At 39.3% G+C, this 17,328-nt stretch overlaps 1 protein-coding gene across 2 annotated transcripts in view; it reads left to right on the top strand.

Annotated features, from left to right (window-relative positions):
• Window positions 1-17,328, top strand: part of FSHR (follicle stimulating hormone receptor) — a 284,860-nt gene that overhangs the window by 189,186 nt on the left and 78,346 nt on the right. The window contains exons 3-4 of one of the 2 annotated variants that reach the window (XM_045285748.1): window positions 8,289-8,363; window positions 10,661-10,732. In XM_045285748.1, the coding sequence (XP_045141683.1) occupies window positions 8,289-8,363; window positions 10,661-10,732 (147 nt within the window). Of the gene's footprint in view, window positions 1-8,288; window positions 8,364-10,657; window positions 10,733-17,328 lie in introns of both variants that reach the window. The other variant, XM_004699745.2, reaches the window with a different exon arrangement.

The following is a 17,328-nucleotide window of genomic DNA, read 5'->3' as shown; positions in this document are numbered from 1 at the left end:
TTAATAATTTCTGTATCAGATAAAGAAAAAACTTTTAATCATTTTATTAGGGGCTCATACAACTCTTATCACAATCCATACACACACCAATTGTGTAAAGCGCATTTTTACTTTCATTGCCCTCATCGTTCTCAAAACATTTCCTCTCCACTTAAGCCCCCGGCAAAAAGAACTTTCTATGAGGTGTTTTATTCTGTTATTGTATGCTGTTTTCAGTTCAAAGATGTCTTAGAAATGGTAGAGAGACCATTAACTCCTGGTCTTCAGTCCTTCTTTATCCTGTAAACCTGTAGCAACGCTTTAACTGAAGAAATCTCAACCTAGGGTAAATGCATCTCTCTTCTGTTGTTAATATTGCTCTTAGTCATCTTCACACTGCCTCGCTTCTCAGAGAGACCTCATGTACAAGGCTGCCAGCTTCTGCACTCGTGATCAGTTGAGGATCAGACCAGTGTGATCATTGGCTGAATTTTCAGAAGTAGATCACCAGGCTTCTTCGTTCTTCTTAGCCTGAAAACTTTATTGAAACCTGTTCAGCATCAAAGCAACATGAAGGCTTCCACTGATGGATGGACAAATTAACCACCGTGATAGGCTGAAACTTTATGCTGAACCTGGTTGAATTCTACCTGTTCATTTACTTCCTCAGGTCCTACCCACCCCAAACCCCTCAGATTCCTCAACGCTCATCAAGCGTACTTGTATATTACTACCACTCCCATGGCAACAGATTACCAATTCACAGGGATAATGTGATGGTGGTTTTGGAACCCACCACAGAGAGAATGCTCGGGAAATTCCAGGCCCTCGTGCACGGACCTGTTTTCCTTACATCAGAGAAAGGTGGAATCTCAGCACAACGGAACTGTCAGAGCAATCTCCACGAGCCCTTTATCAGATGCTTGAAGAATCTCCACAATGACCAGTGGGTCTCCCGGCCTTTTCCTCTCTCAGTATTTTGTCGATTGAGGTACTTCATCTAGAAGCCAGACAGGTTGGGGGAATGCTGTTACCAAGAAAGATTTGGGCAAAGGCTTCAGAAGGCTACAAGTGCTATTAGTCTGGCAGAGTAAATGCATACATGTGTTCCTCGTATATGAATAAAAATGCCTGGTATAAAAGACTAACTCATAATTGAGCTCCTAAAAGCCTGTCCATGTCTTTGCTCTTTTATTTACCAGTCCTGGGTATTTTTCTACAAAAGGGAGCAAGGGGAAAGAATGGCACAAACAAGCACACTTTACAGTTTTAAAGATGCTATTGCTGTGCCTGAAATTGTTTCCTTCCTTTATGTTCCCATTCATCTAGCTATATATTCATGTATATCTACCCTAAACATTTATTTAGCACCTACTACATGTGGAACCTGATCATAGATCAAGAGACATTTGTGTGAAAAGAATAAGGGAATGGTTTATAATCAAGAAAGGTGTGCATCAGGGCTGTATCCTCTCACCATTCTTATCCAATCTGAAGGTTGAGCAACTAATAAGAGAAGCTGGGTTATCTGAAGAAGAATGCATTGTAATGTTTGGAGGAAAGTTTAGTAAGAACCTGCAATATGTTGATAACAAAACCCTGCTTGCTGAAATCCAGGAGGAGTTGAAGCCCTTGCTGATGAAGATCAAGAATTGCAGCCTTCAACATGGATTACAATGGAATATAAAGAAGACCACAATCCTCACAACTGGACCAGTAGGTGATGTAATAAATGAAGAGAAAATGAAAGCTGTCGAGGATTTCATCTTGCTTGGATTCACAATCAGTGCTCATAGAAGCAGTCATCACGAGATCAGATGACACGTTGCATTACATAATTCTGCTACATAAGACATCTTGAAAGTGTTGAAAATCAAAGATGTTGCTTTGACAACTAAAGTGTGTGTGTGACTCGAGCCATGGTGTTTTCATTTGCCTCAAATAAGGAAGACTGAAGAGGAATCGTGCATTTACTTTATGGTGCTGGTAGAAACTATTGAGATCGCCATGGACTGCTCAAAGAACACACAGACCTGCCTTGGAAGAAGTTGAGATTGAGTGGTGCTGAGAAACAAGGATGACAAGCCATGCGTACTTTAGACATCTTATCACGAGAGGCCAGGCCCAGGAAAAGGACATCATGCGTAGGAAGGCAGAGGAGAAGAGAAAAAGAGGAAAACCTCAACCAGCGGGTTCACCTTGTGACAGAAGTATGAGTTTAAACGTAACAAGTGTGAGGATGACTCCGAACTGGCCAGTGAGTCGTTCTTTTGTGTATAGGGTCAGGGAAAATCAGAACTTACTCAATGGCACCTAACGACAACCACATGCCACCCACCACCAAATGATCTACATATAACCTCCTCCCTGGGGGATGAACAACAGAAAAGTGGGTGAAGGGAGTGGGTAAGATATGATGAATAATTGATAAATTATCAAGGGTTCCTGAGGGAGGGGGGAAGGAGGGGAAAAAATGAGGAGCTGATGCTGGGGGCTTAAGTGGAGAGCAAATGTTTTGAGAATGATGAGGGTAATGAATGTTCAAATGTGCTTTATACAATTGATGTACGTATGGATTGTGATAAAAGTTGTATAAGTCCCCAATAAAATGATTAAAAAATAACAATAATGTATAAATTATCGAGGGTTCAAGAGGGAGGGGGAAGCAGGGAGAAAGGGGAAAAAATTAGGAGCTGATACCAAGGGCTCAAGTAGAAAGCAAATGGTTCAAGAATGATGACAGCAACAAATGTACAAATGTGCTTGACACAATGGATGGATGGAGGCATGGATTGTGATCAGAGTTGTATGAGCCCCCAATAAAATGATTTAAATTTTTTAAAATAAATGTTATGGATTCAAAGATGAATAAGGTAACTCCAGGAGCTCAGTCTTCAGGGCAGGGAATTATACATGGAAGCAAACAATGAAAAAACAAGGAGCTGATTGCATTACCTGGGAAATTTAGGAAATCTGAGGACCTAGAGGACCAAGAAACCTTCCGTGATGGATACTTAACGCAATATGCCACCTTGGCTAGACCATAGGATTCACAGTGGTTTGGGAGCTTGTGTGCAATCCTCTTCCCTTTTGTGACTTGATGTGAGTAGCCAATCATGGAAAAGGAGAATTTCCTTGAAGTGTGGCCTGCATTCGATATATATGGATATGCCGATAAAATTAACTCTTTATCTTATAGTCTACTTGTCACCTCTGACTTCGGATTGTTTGAACGTGAGCCAAAAGTCTGCCATCTGATCCGTCAATTTTGGGATTCACCAGCTCCCAAAACCCTGTGAAAGAGTCATTCGTCCTGACCTACCAATTTGGGTATTATCAGCTCCAGTAACCACATGAGTCAAGAGAAGCTTCTCACCGAATGCCTGGCCCACCGACTTGAGACTTGCCAGTGTCCACAAATGCATGAGACATTTTCTTAAAATTAATCTCCCTCCTTCTCATCTTTACATTTATATCTATATTTATATACATACTGCTCCACTAATTTTGCCCCTTTAAAGAACCCAGTCTAAGACATACCTGCTGATTCCAAAGAAACACTATCAAACCTTGAATTGCTCCAATTTCCAAAAAAAGTCTCATCCCAACTGAAATCTTCTAAGTCAAAGAATGGTTTGATAAATCATCTAGATGTAAAGTTTCTATACCCTGCACTCAAAGATCAGTTTCATTAGTCCCATATTTGTATTATTTTAGCCTAGTGCTGTTGTGTGATAGGTAGGTTTATTGTGCCAACCTGGCCAATAGGAACATGTGGGATTAATAAGGTCACAGTTTGATTGGAGGGCAAAGAGATAAATGGACAACAAGCTCCGCCCCCCTCTCTCTTGCTCTCTGGTGAGTAGACCACCATGCAGCTGCTTTAGCTAGTTCTCTGCCTCAACTTGTGAGTTACACTACCTGTGGGACAGCCAACCCGTGGATTGTGTCACTAGAGCTTGAGGTTCCTTCGAGACCTGCTTCACTACACTACTGGTGTATACATTGTTTGAGCTTGTGGCTGCCAGATCCTGTCATCTTGCATCGCTTTAGTTTGATATTCTATCTAGGCCTGCTTTGCTAAGCTCCTGAGCTGCTGACTGTTGGTGACCCATCCTGCTGTTTTCTGCCTGTGGCTGGACTGCCTGTATTGCTCTAGGGAAGTCTCAGCTGTCTGCTTCCTTAAACTTGGACCCAGCAGCCCTCGTGAGTTGAAAGACTTCCAGTATATTAACTGTTCCAAGGAAGTGAGTTGAAATGAGCTCTCTGTACAGCTGGGTGGACTAATTAGCTGTTATATTCCTTTGTGCTGTATATATCTCTATATATATCTATACCTACATATAAAATCCTTAGTGTCCTGGTTTTGTTTCTCTAGAGAACCCTGTCTAACACATGTTGTAACACAAATACCATAAACAGGTGGCTATAAAGAACAGAAATTTATTTTCCAGTTCTTCGGGAAACTGAATGTCTGAATTCAGGATGTTTTTTCAACTTCATTTAGACGATAATCCTTGAAAACCCTGGTTTTGTAGATTCATCTACTTTAGTTGGTTGTGAGATAACATCTGTCTTTCCTTTTGTGTGCGTGCTTCTGTGTCTAATTTCTTTTTATAGCTCAGAAATGGATAGTCTTAGGATCCACCCAACACTAGTATGACTTCAACTGATTGATGGGTTATAGTAATTGCATTATAAAAGATAATTACATTATATTAAATTAAATTCAATCCATAGATATAGCAGTTGAGATTCAGGCACATATTTTGGGAGAACAAAATCCTATTCATATCACTAAGTCATGTCCATTAAACTCCCTGGAGATAGTAATGGCTATTCTAACTCACTTGAATGCAGTGAAAATAGAGGAACATATGAACAGAAAAAGACCATTACATTTCATGCACTAGTCAAACTAAGGTGCTATTATGTCATATTTCCACATATCTTTTGCCATACATTTAATATTTGAAATATTGCAATCTGTTAGATTGAGTTTCTTACATGGAGACAACTAAATCTACTAGTGCCTCCTCTATTTTACCCCGACTTCAGATTCTAGCCCCAGGTTTCTATTGCTATTTCATTTTATTGTGTCTTGTGCTCCAACAACCTTACTCCAAGCTCTTGTCAAGGGAACTTTTGCCCTGACTCCTGTAGCAACTTTTTATAAAGCAGAAATCATAGATACTAAAGGGGGTGTTAATAGCCCAGTAGTCCTCAAATAGGATTGCACATGTGAGTCACTTTCACTTGGAGTATTAATGGGAGAACAGAATCAATGCCATGGCTTCACTCCAGACTTCATGAATCCAAATCTTTAATTTCCATCCCAGCTTTGGAATTCTTTGAAGCTCCTCCAGATGTGCTTGCATGATTGAAAAGGCCTGGTTTAGTCCAGCTATTCACTTTACAGGTGAAAACAGAAACAAAAATAAAAGCAAGTAGAGAGAGGAAGGAACCTTACATGCAATAAAAAGAACAGAATAAGAACTTCAACAACTTCTGGCCAGGCAAGATAGCCAGAACTCTTCCCTGAGTTCTCTTAATTCAGAGTTCTCCAAATACAATATATCGCTTGCTTTCCTTCCTTTGACTGAAATGCACTTTGTGCTATCGATTTTGAGATATTTTTATATACAATAAAGTATATGCTCCTATTTTTACACTTAAAGTTTGAAGAGGTAAGCAAATGTATGCACCCATGCTTCCACCTCCCCATTCTGATATAGAACATTTCCATCACCCCAGTAATTTTCCCCTTCCTGTTCCTAGTCAACAACTCCCACCCCAGCACCCAGGCAACAACTAACCTGATTTCTGTCTTCCCCCCCATATTTTATCATAGGATATACTTTCTTTTGTATCTGACCTCTTTCACTCAGCATGGTATTTTTTATAGTCCAACCACATTATAAGAGTAGTTTCTTTCATTTCATCAGTGAGTGGTAGCCTGTTGAGTATCCATTGGCTGTTCCAAGATTTTGGCTCTTCCAGATGAAGCTGCTGTGAACATTTGTTATCGAGTGTTAGGAATACGGAGGTTTAATTTCAGTAGAGTAGACACAAGTGCAAACCTGGTGAGTGACAGGAGAGCGCGTTTAGTTTTGTAAGGAGCTGCTACCCTTCTCCAAAATCGCTGTACATTTTACCCTCCTACTAGCAAAGTATGAGTGTGTCCGTGCTGGTTCATCCCTGTCAACAGTAACAATCAATATTTATAGAGCATTTAATAAATCCCAATCACTCCATGATCTGCTTTGAATGTATTATCTCATTTCATCCTTTTAACAATCTAATGAGGAAAATCATCTAAATAGTGGAACACATATCTTGAACTCTGTTGTAGTGTTTGCTGACTCCTACCAAACTCACTGCCATCGAGTCCATGCTGACTCATTGTGACCCTCGGTGGATTTTCTAGACTGTAACTGTTTATGGGAGTAGAAAGCCCAGTCTTTCACCCAAATAATTGCTGATGGTTTCAACCTGCTGATGATGCCCAATGCATAACCACTACACCACCATGTGCCTCCTAATGATGATGCATTGACTTTATTCATTCTCAGAAGCTTTGACGGGCAAGACCAGGAGGAAGCCTCACTTCTTGGCCCAGTATCACTACCGGGAGCAGCGATGTTGAGATCTTTTTACTGAAGAAAATTACCCTTGAAACACTTAAAAGTGTGAATCCCTTGCTGAAAACAATATCACCGAGCCTTTTTTTTTTGAGTTATCTGAATTTTGTGATCTTGCTCTCAGCAGTACAGTGTCAATATTCTGGCAAACAAAGTAATATTTTAAATTCTATATTATCATTGCTATCTGCCTTGATGATGATAGAAGTATCCCTACGTCCTTCCTTCATGCTGCATTATGACTCATAGACGCTCCCAATCGATGTACAATATCAACTATCCGGGGAATACCTCTGGCTAGGTGCCATTGAGTCACTTCTGATTCATCAACCCTCATCCAATAGGATAGAAGCAAATACTGCCTCATCCTGCACCATCCTCACAACTGTTCTTGTATTTGCATACTGGTTTCACCAACTATGTCATTTTTCCTTTTTTTTTTTTTTCAGATCCTCTACTTTACCAAGCATGGTGTCCTTTTCCAAGGACCGAGCTTTTGACTCCCGTACATAGTTACAGTCCCACAACCTCACATGGGCCATTCCACCCTGTCCTGTAGGGTCACTGTGCATCAGTATTGGCTAGATGGCAAGGAGTTTGGTTTGTGTTTCCGTCTTTCCTGATACCATGTGAGACAGGGAGTGCTCGGGCCCTACTTCCTCTGACATGAATCCCTCTGTACTCCTGGCGGACCGTGGTACTGTGTATATTCATCACCAGCACTGTATACCACATGCGCCAATTCTTCTCTTGCCTTCCTTGTGAAGCTATTGGAAATATCACAGCTTGTAAAAAATGAGAGAAGCCCTGCTAACCACAAGGTCAGCAGTATGAAACCACCAGCTGCCCAGGGGAAGAAAGGTGAGGCTGTCTTGGAAAACCCACAGAGGCAGTTCTACTCTGTCCTATGGGGTTGATATGAGTCAATCAAATCAATGATGGTGAGTTCAGTCTTTAGTGCAAAATAAAAACAGAAGTTAAAAACTTGGATAATTTTGTTGTACAAAATAAGAATATGTGTCCTAAAACGTTCACCAAGGATGTGGCTATATAATCTTTTGTTAGAGATTGAACCTGTGACCAATGAACTGTTAGCAGAAAACCCACTTGCTAGGTTAAAGGAGACAGATAAATAATGAAAGGAAAGAATTTTACTTGGAGGAAACAGGCCAAATGGGCTGTACCTGCTAGAATACAAGAAACGTCAAAGTCCCTTTCCTGGAGCAGCTCAGAACTTGGCATAACTACTGATAGAGCCTTGGCAGCAGCTGCATCCATGTGAGAAAGCGAGGACCCAGCCTCGAGGTTTCTGAGTCAGATCTTCGTCAGCATTGTTTCTGGAGTGTGGGGCTCCCATTAAGATGAAATTGTTATCCAACACTTCTTCCGCAATTGTTCTTTGGAAACAGATAACTGGGAGTCTAGAGTTCACACCTTCATAGATGAAGAGGGATTTCGCTACAGGATGGATATGCTTAAAGTCTTGGTTTTTACCCGTTGTCTTGGACCTATTTGCCTGCTGTTTTGTTTTAGTGTCTAACCTATTCATTTTCTCTTAGCATCGCAGCTGATTTCTATGAGGGTAAGGGCAGTTCCCTATGCTTTATGAATCCTTGGCACTGTGCTCTTAATTGAACTGATATGGATTTAAATGTCTTTGCTCTGCAGAGAGATCTCTCAGAATGATGTGTTGGAAGTGATAGAGGCTGGTGTGTTCTCCAACCTTCCCAAGTTACATGAAATGTAAGTCATAAGTGCGGGGAGTCTGTTCACAGCTGTTTGGGGCACTCCTGGGAATTGCCAACCCTGCTCTGTCCTCAAATACTCAGACCTTTCTTATACAGCATCACTACTGGTCAAACAGATGCTGTCAAGTGTTTCTCTCTGATGACCCTCTGTCTCCCTCCCTCTAAGAATTTTTCATTTAATTGGCCCAAGAAATTTACTCTGAGACTGTAGACAAGTACCCCTACCCCCTCCTCTCATCCAAAATTATTTCATAGCCAAAGCTATGCATTAAGTTCTAAAATCTACATGATATACTTGGAGTTAGATGTAGTTTTTGTCTTTGTAAAACTCGGAAGATGAAAGTATGTGCTTCATAGAATTACTATGAGGAATGAATGAGATCTAGCACATAGATTGGCATAGAGTTAAATGCCATAAATAATCCTTTCTCCCTCTAATACCTCAGCCAAATTCACTATCTCTTGTTGATGCCCTGCTTTTTATTACATGCCAATACTCACACAGTATTTCACTAGATTTACATCTATATCATTCCAGTCTTTAATTAATTTATAGAATCATAGAATATCAATGCCAGAAGAGACTTTAAGCCTGCCTGGTCCTGCACTTTCTAAATTATGTTATTTGGATCATTAGACATTCAGGAAATTAAGTGTTTATCAAGTGTTAAAAGATTCCACAGTCAAGTAAAATTTGGAGACATTGGTAAAATCAAGTTGTACGGGGTTTTTTTGTTTGTTTGTTTTACTGTAGGAAAACTTCTTAGAGCCTGTAATATGAACTTGGATTTTTTAAAAGGATATTGTAATAGGGCTTCTCACCTAATGTCATAATCAAGGTGTGTGTGTGTGTGTGTGTGTGTGTGTGTGTGTGTGTGCGCGCGCGTGTATGTGTACACTCAAGGAGCATTTATTAACATTTTACAAAATTTTCACAGAGCACATGGAGTAAAGCCAATCTGAACTAGGCTCTAATTTTACATGAGAAGAATGCAAAGAACAGAGAACTTGTGAGGCTTGTCTAGGGTCATCCAGCCAGATCCACAGTAGAAGAAAGACTTGACAGTAAATCTCTGGATCCCTAAGTGACCTTCTATCTGTCCAATGTGAGTCTCCTCATCCCTTTCTTTCCTACTACCCACTCTTCCTGCTAGCCTTTTCTTCTGCCATGCTAATTCTTCCTCCTTGTCACTAAGCACCCCCCTCCCCACTTCCCATGGTCCTCGTGCCCATCCCTTTCACCTCTTCCATCTTAACTTATCCTTACCCTCACTGGAACAAAGACCTGATGGGGCTCTAATAACTCACATGGAGTATCACAGAAATAGAGCAATGTGCAGCCAGCCTCTGGGCAGGGTAGAATAGGCATCCCTGGATACAGTTTAGTGGGAAGTAGAGATTGGATTGCCCCTCATCTCCTCTATGCATAAAGAGGTGTTCTCATCCCCACAGAGCAGCAACTGTGCTTGAAATGATTAATTACCTGGTACTTGGGTCTGGAGAGCCACAGGTTACTGCAACATAAAAGCTAATGACACAGAGAGGACGTAATTAACATAGAACATTTCTGCAAATATACGTTGAACTAGCAAAACTGGGAAAGGGTAGGCTCTGTCAGAATCCAAATGTGCACACACTCACCTCCAGAATATTGATCAGGACACAGCACAAGCCAGCCGGGGGCAGAAGTTACTTCTACCCACAAGGGGCGAGGGAGCAGCCACAGTCCACAGCAGGAGTGGAATCAGGAGTGCTCGGGCTTCATGGTTAAAATCAGAGGGACTGACTGTTCATCCTCTGTCTGCTCCCTTTCTTGTATCCTCTCTCTTTCTCCTCTCCCACCCTTTTTCCTTTCCTTCCACCTGCTTTTCATCCTCTTTTATTGTTTCTCTTCCCCTTGTCTCTGACTTCAGACCAGACAAAAGTTCATTTAGCCATATTAGTCCTAATCCTTTTTTTTAACCTCCTCAAACCCTGGGAGTTCCTGGCTGCTTAAAGACCCCTCTGTGCTCAGGTTGAAATGACTCAGCTAGTACTGGGGGATTTTTTTTTTTTTTTTTTTGCATCTAATAGATTCTAGGTGAACTTGGATGATGAGAGTTAAATTAGACAGGGTGGCCATTGAATTGACACAGTTAATACAGCAAAATGTGTCCACATGCATGCTCAGCATTTGTTGAAACAATGAATAGATGGATGCTTTATTGACGTACTCGTTGGAATAAAGTAGAAAATGCTACAATACTCCTTATTGTTGAGATCACTTACTTGTTCTTTCCTCTTTTATAGTAGAATTGAAAAGGCCAACAACCTGCTACACATTGATCCTGAGGCCTTCCAGAACCTTCCCAACCTGCGGTATCTGTAAGTGCTCATGTCTTCTGCCACCCTTTATTATTGAAATGTACATTGCTCATTTAGTAAAATGCCCACTCGCCACTCTGGGCATTAGTTTCCTTTGATCAGTGATGGGGGCAGAAGTAGAAGTGATGAGATACTTGGTGGTGAGTTTTAGTTTAGCTTAATGAGCAAATTCCACTAATGTAATTGCATTTTGTTTTCATTTGCAAAAAGAGACATAATAGGGGATGCCATTTGCATTAATGGAACTGTCACATAGATCTCTTGCAGAATTCAGTCATAATTGAGTGTTAATAAGATGCAGCCAAATGCTTCCAGCACTTAGCTTATGACCTTGACCTCAAAGACTTGTCTCTCTAGGTCTGCATGCGTTGCATTTTTTTTCTTTGAAAAATTTAAATGTTTTATTTTAGGATTTTAGTTAATAACAGACTTGGTATTTTATCAGCAGAGAAATGCTGGTGTTTAAGCCCCATCCCCTGTGCCTGTTCTCCTCAGTACAATGATTATGCTTTCTCCTCTCAAATGGCTTTCAATTTTTCTTTGGGCTCCACAGGACCCAGTATTATTGCATAGAGCCTCACAAAACAACAATTAAGCATTTAGACTCTGGACTTATAATTCAGGACCACTTACTAGCTATTGACCATGGCCAAGGACTTAAACTTTAAAAGGTTATTTCCTCCATGAGACAGGAAAGTATTGTGCATGTGTAGCTGCATGTTTATGTTGTCATCTAATGATTCATAACCAGTGACAATTTATCATTTCTAATCTGTCTGTAGACCATTAGCTGAGTGGCTCAGTAGATCTGGGCTAGATTTGCCAGACTCAAGCTAAGCTCATGTATCTGTGGTTATTTGGCAAGTAGACTAGTATTTGGCTGCTATGGATGGTCTCATTTGGGATGATTCAGTTGTCCTCAAAATGGCTTGCATCCCCAGCAGGTTGGTGTATGATTTATCTGATGGCAGTGATGAGATTCTGAGAGAGAGTTAAAGCTTGTGAACCCCCTAAGGCCCAAACCCTAAAATAGTACATATTCTGTTATGGAACATGTCATTAACCCAAGCAATGTACCAGGCCAGCTCACATTCAAAAGGGAGAAAATTAGAATGCACTTCTTTTTTGTCCCTGTTCTAGAGAACAGAAATTTATTTTCTCACAGTTCTTGAGTATAGGCGTCCAAATTAAGGATATTGGTAGACTTCTCTCTCTAGAGCCCACGAGAAATGCTTGATGTCCCTTTGCTGCTTTTAGACATACTTACTATACATCCATCTTCAGAAGCCATCTCTTTTCTTCTTGTGTGGCACTGCCTGTTTATATGACACTAGGACGATATTAGTCTTGCCTCCATGAAGTGATTAGGAAAGATATTCATGCTATAGAACAGGGTAATGTAAAGATAAGCTAGTGTCTGACTGTCAGAAAGAGTAGTGTCTGGGGTATGAAAGGCTTGTTTTTAAACAAACAACCATCTAAGTGAGGTGTGATCTAAGTCTACATGGAAGGAGCACACAAGCCCACGTGATCCAAGGATTGGATCCTACATCCAAGATCAGAAGAGGGAATTATATTAGAGTTTAAATTCTGAGCACCCGGTTTGCAGAAGGCTCTGGCTGACGATGAATGTCCAAATTTCATTCTCAGAGTTGCCACTCAGATTAAGCTTCACGTGGAACAATCTCAGACCACTGGTTAGGGAAGTGAATAGCCTTGTCCTCAGACTTAATGCTTGGAAAGTGAATTACTGCAGATATAGTTATGTAAATTGTGGGAATGGTGCAGGAACAAGAAGTGTTTTTGCTCTCTTGTGCATTGGTCGCTATGGGTCAGAACCAACTCCATATTACTAATAATAAAAACAAGAGTTATGTTAAAATGTATCATATTATTTGTTTTCTCTTTTGTCTTATTTTTAAGTTGTTCTAGTTTCTATTATCCTTTGCTTTCTTTTGGATTGAGTTGTTTTGTGTTTTATGTTGTTATTTGGTGGTGAGGGGTTATTGTATGATTTTCTATATATGAAATCCAGGATAGATACAGTATTATAAATACAGTACTAAATGGGTATTGTATGATTTTCTCTATATGAAATCCAGGGTAGATACAGTACTATAAATACAGTACTAAATGAACATTTCCTTAGGGTTATGGCAGGGAAGATTGTGGTATAGGGAAGAGCTAATAATAATGGGTACAAAAATAAAGAAAATGTTCTTAAATTAATTATGATATATAACCAGCAGAGGTATTGCTGGGCCATATGACATTTCTATTTCCAATTGTTTTAGGTAGCACCACATTGCTTTCAACAATGATTGTACATATTTACAAGCCCAAGAGTTCCAACATATATTTCACACCTTCTCCAGTTTGTTGTTTTCAGGATTTTTAAAATTTGGGTTATTGTTGTAAATATAAGATTATATTTCATCATTGGTTTAATTTGCATCTCTGAAATGGCTGGTGATCATGAGCATTTTGCATGCGTTTGTTAGCCATTTGAATGTTATTTTTAGTGAATTGTCTGCTCATGTATTTAGGTAACTTTTTAATGTTTTTTTCTTATTGCAGAATTCTATAGATTTTAGTAAATAATCCTTTGCCAGTTGGGTAATTGTTAAAAACAATTTTTTTCCCCAATCTGTGGGCTCTCTTTTTACTATTTTGGTGCAGTTTTTTATGCATATGTGTCTTATTTTTTAGGCCCCAATCACCTACTTGGTCTTCTGTTGTGTGCACTTCCTTTATTATGTGTAAACCTTAAAGAAGTGCCCCTCCGTTTGTCTCAGTTTTCTCATTGATGGTACTTACAGTTCGGAGACTTGCATGTAGGTCTTTCATCCATCTTGGGTTCACTTGTGTGTATGGGGTGAGGGATGCGTCCTGTTTCATTCTTCTAAAGATGGCGGTCCAATTTTTCCAGCATCGTTTGTTGAAGAAGTTGTCTATTTCTCAGGGAATAATTTTTGTCCTTTGTCAAAATCAGTTGCATGTCGGTGGATGCATTTATTTCTAGGTTTTCTATTCAGTTCCATTGTTCTTTAGAGAAAGACAAAGCAGGAGACTTCACACTACCTCACACCAAAACCTATTACACAGCCACAGTTGTCCAAATACTTTTGTACTGGTGCAATGACAGACACATAGACCAATGATATACACATAGTTATACATTGGGATGCCAAATACAAGGTTGGTAGTTCAAAACCACCAGCCACTCTATGAGAGAAGACTAGGCATTCTACTCCAGTAAAGAGTTTTACCAGTCTCAGAAACCCACAGAGGCAGGTCAGTTCTTTAGAGTCTCAGAATCAACTGGATGTTAGTGAGTTTGAGTTTTTTGAGTTGCTTATCCTGTGTCTCTACTCTTTGCATACGGCTTTGGTGATTATTTTTCCCATTTCTTTAAAGGAAGTTGGGACTTGAATGGGAATTCCCTTACATTTATTGATTGCTTTGGGTAATGCTGACAGTTTCACAATATCAAGTCTTCATCTTCATGAGCACAGGATATTTATCCCTTGGGATAGGTCGCTATAGATTTCTTGTCATGGTGTTCCATAGTATTCCTTGTATAGGTCTTTTGTTTCTTTGGTTAAGTTTATCCCTAAGAATTTCATCTTTTGTGTGGTGATTGAAAATGTATTGTTTTCTTGATGCCTTTTTCAGAACTATTTTCACTGGTATAAAGTAATCAAATTGATTCCTGCTCATTTTGTTTGCTGCTACTTCCAAAATTGTTCAATTGTTTCCAACAATCTTTTTAGTGGAACCTTGATTTTATATATAAAATCATGTTATCTGTAGAAAGCAAGAGTTTCCTTTCTTTGCTCAATTGTATTCCCTTGATATCTTTCTGCTGTCTAAACGTTCTGGCTAAGACCTCCAGCATAGCATTGAATAGGAGCCATCCTGGTCTAGTTCCCGTTCTCAGGGGAAATGTTGAGATCTTGGGTGCTTGTCTTTTGCTTATGCCCTTTATTATATTGAGGAATTTCCCTTGTATTCCCATTTTGTTAATTGTTCTTTTATTCAAAATTGGGTATTGGATATTATTAAATACCTTTTCTAAATTTATTTGATTATATGGCTTTTACTCTTTGTTTTGTTTTGTTTATGTGATGGATTATATTAATTGTTCTTTGAATAGTGAACCATCCTTGCATCCTTTGCATGAATCTCACTTGATCATAGTGATGTTTTTGTGTGGATATATTACTGGATTCTATCAGCTAGATTTTTTGTTGACAATTCTTCACCGAATACTTTTTAGAAATATACTCTGAAGCCACCTAGGCTTTCTTGATTGAGAGATTTCTTGGATGGGAATTTCTTGATGATCGCTATTTCTTCTTTTGTTGTGAGACTGTTGATATCTACATCCATCTGCATCAATTTGGGAAAATGGTGTATATTTAGTTATATCTCCATTTCTTCTGGGTTATCAAACTAACAGTTATAAAACAATGAAAGAGTACAGTCTTTCATAGTTATGTGTTATTATTCACCTTTTTAATCGCTAAATGCATCTTCTCATTCTTTTCCTTTGTTAAATTTGCCAGTAGTTTGTCAATTTTGTTAATCCTTTCAAAGAACCAACTTCTTGCCTTGTTGATTTTTTCCCACTATTTGTCTGTTTCCTAGTTCATTTATGTCTGCTCTAATTTTTGTGATTTGTCTTCTTCTGTTAGAGGATATGCATTGTTGCCTCTTCTTCTAGTTGTTGAAGGTGTTGTTGTATTAACTTGTTGCTCTTGGATATCTCCTTTTTATATTTCATGTGCATATAAGTTGCTATAAATTTCCCTCTGATAACTGCTTTTTCTATGTCCTAAAGGTTTTGGTATGTTGTGTTATCCTTCTCATTTCTTTCAAGGGATCTCTTAATTTCATCCCTTATTTGATTTATTACCCCCTCTTATTTAAGTAGGATAGGGTTCAGTCTCCATATGTTTGCCTTTATGTTCTTGTTCTTTCTACTATTGATTTCCAGTTTTATAGCAGTGTGATCTAAGGAAATGGATTATAGATCTCAATGCTTTTGAATTTGTTAAGGCTTGCATTATGACCTAGCATGTGGCCTATTTTAGAGTGGGTGCTGAATACATTGGAGAATAATTTATTCCATGTCGTTGGTTAAGTGCTCTGTATATGTCCTGGAGCTCAAACTGGTTAATTGTGTTGTTTAACTCTTCTGTTTCTTTATTGAGTTCCTTTCTTAATGATCTCTCCTGGTGAGTAGTAGTGTGTTGGAATCTCTTCCCTTTATTGTTGAATTATCTATTTCACTCTTCAACCCTGTGAGTTTGATTGTTATATTTTGAGTGTCTTTCATTGGGGTTGTAAATGGTTATCATAGTTATGTCTTCTTGTTCCATTCTTCATTTAATCATTATGAGATGCCCATTCTAATCTTTCATTGTGTTATTTTCCTATAAGTCAATTTTAGCCAAGATTAATACTGCCACTTTCACTTTTTTATGGCCACCATTTGCTTGGCACATTTTTCTCCATCCTTTCATTTAAATCTATTTTTTGTCTTGAGTTTAAAAGGTGTCTCTTGAAGGTTTCCATAAATGATTCGTGTTTTATAATCCAGTCTGATACTCTGTCTCTTGTTTCATTTAATCCATCTTCTTTCAATTGCTATATGCATGTTTGTTTTCATTTTGCCCTTTGTATTTTTTTTCATTCTTTATGGATGGCTGTATCTGTGTGGGTTTATTGGTGGCTGTAGTAGTTAGATTTTATGTTGACTTGCATTTGTGGAGGGGTGGAATCTCACTTGTCAATCTGGTCACAACTGATGATGCCTTGTGGCAGGTGTGGCCTTCTTATAAGAAAGGTATTGGGGCTTCCTTTCTGCCCCTTCACTTGTAGGAACTCTGTGCCTCCCTGCAGGAGTGGCACTTGTGGGCGACCCAATTGTGAGAGCTATTGGTGCTCTGCCATGTTTCCACTGACCGTGGATCCAAATAACTCTGCATCTGCCATCCTGTGATCTCCTTGCTTCCTGCTTAACATTTCAGTGTCATTGGCCTGCAGATACATGAGTCTGAAGAGGTCCCTGGCTACTATGGGACCTATGGGCTTGAGTTAGACTGGGCTGAGTGCCTTCTTATTGTAAAGTTGCTTCTTGATACAAAGTTCTTTCCTGTACATGCATGAGTGTCACTGATTTATTTCTCCAGACAATGCCGTCTACCACAGTGTCTTTGTTCTTCCTCTAATTCTATTTTGGTTTGAGTGCTGTTTTCAGTCTATTGGTTTCTGGGTGGTATTGATCTGTATAGTACTCTCGGGTCTATCTGGTGGTGGTGTTGATTCCCTGTCCATAGTTATCTCATTAACAGTTTTTGTAATGTGGGTCTTATTTTTAAGAATTGTTTTAGCTTTTCCTTGTCTGGGGATACTTTCGTCTCTCTTTGTGTTTGAGGGATAAGTTTGCTACATATAGGATTCTTGGGTGGCAGATTCTTTTCTTTCATAAATTGATATATGTCACACCCTCATTTTCTTGCACATGTAGTTTCTGCAATGAAGTCTGAGCTTATCCTCATGAGTTGTCCTTTCTAGGTAGCTGTTCTTTT

The sequence above is a fragment of the Echinops telfairi genome, unplaced genomic scaffold (assembly GCF_000313985.2).
Source record: "Echinops telfairi isolate 266 unplaced genomic scaffold, ASM31398v2 ScPeMD7_7475;HRSCAF=8513, whole genome shotgun sequence".
NCBI classification, from domain to species: Eukaryota; Metazoa; Chordata; class Mammalia; order Afrosoricida; family Tenrecidae; genus Echinops; species Echinops telfairi.
Note: the sequence above shows the minus strand (reverse complement) of the source record. Positions and strands in the feature narration are given on the sequence as shown.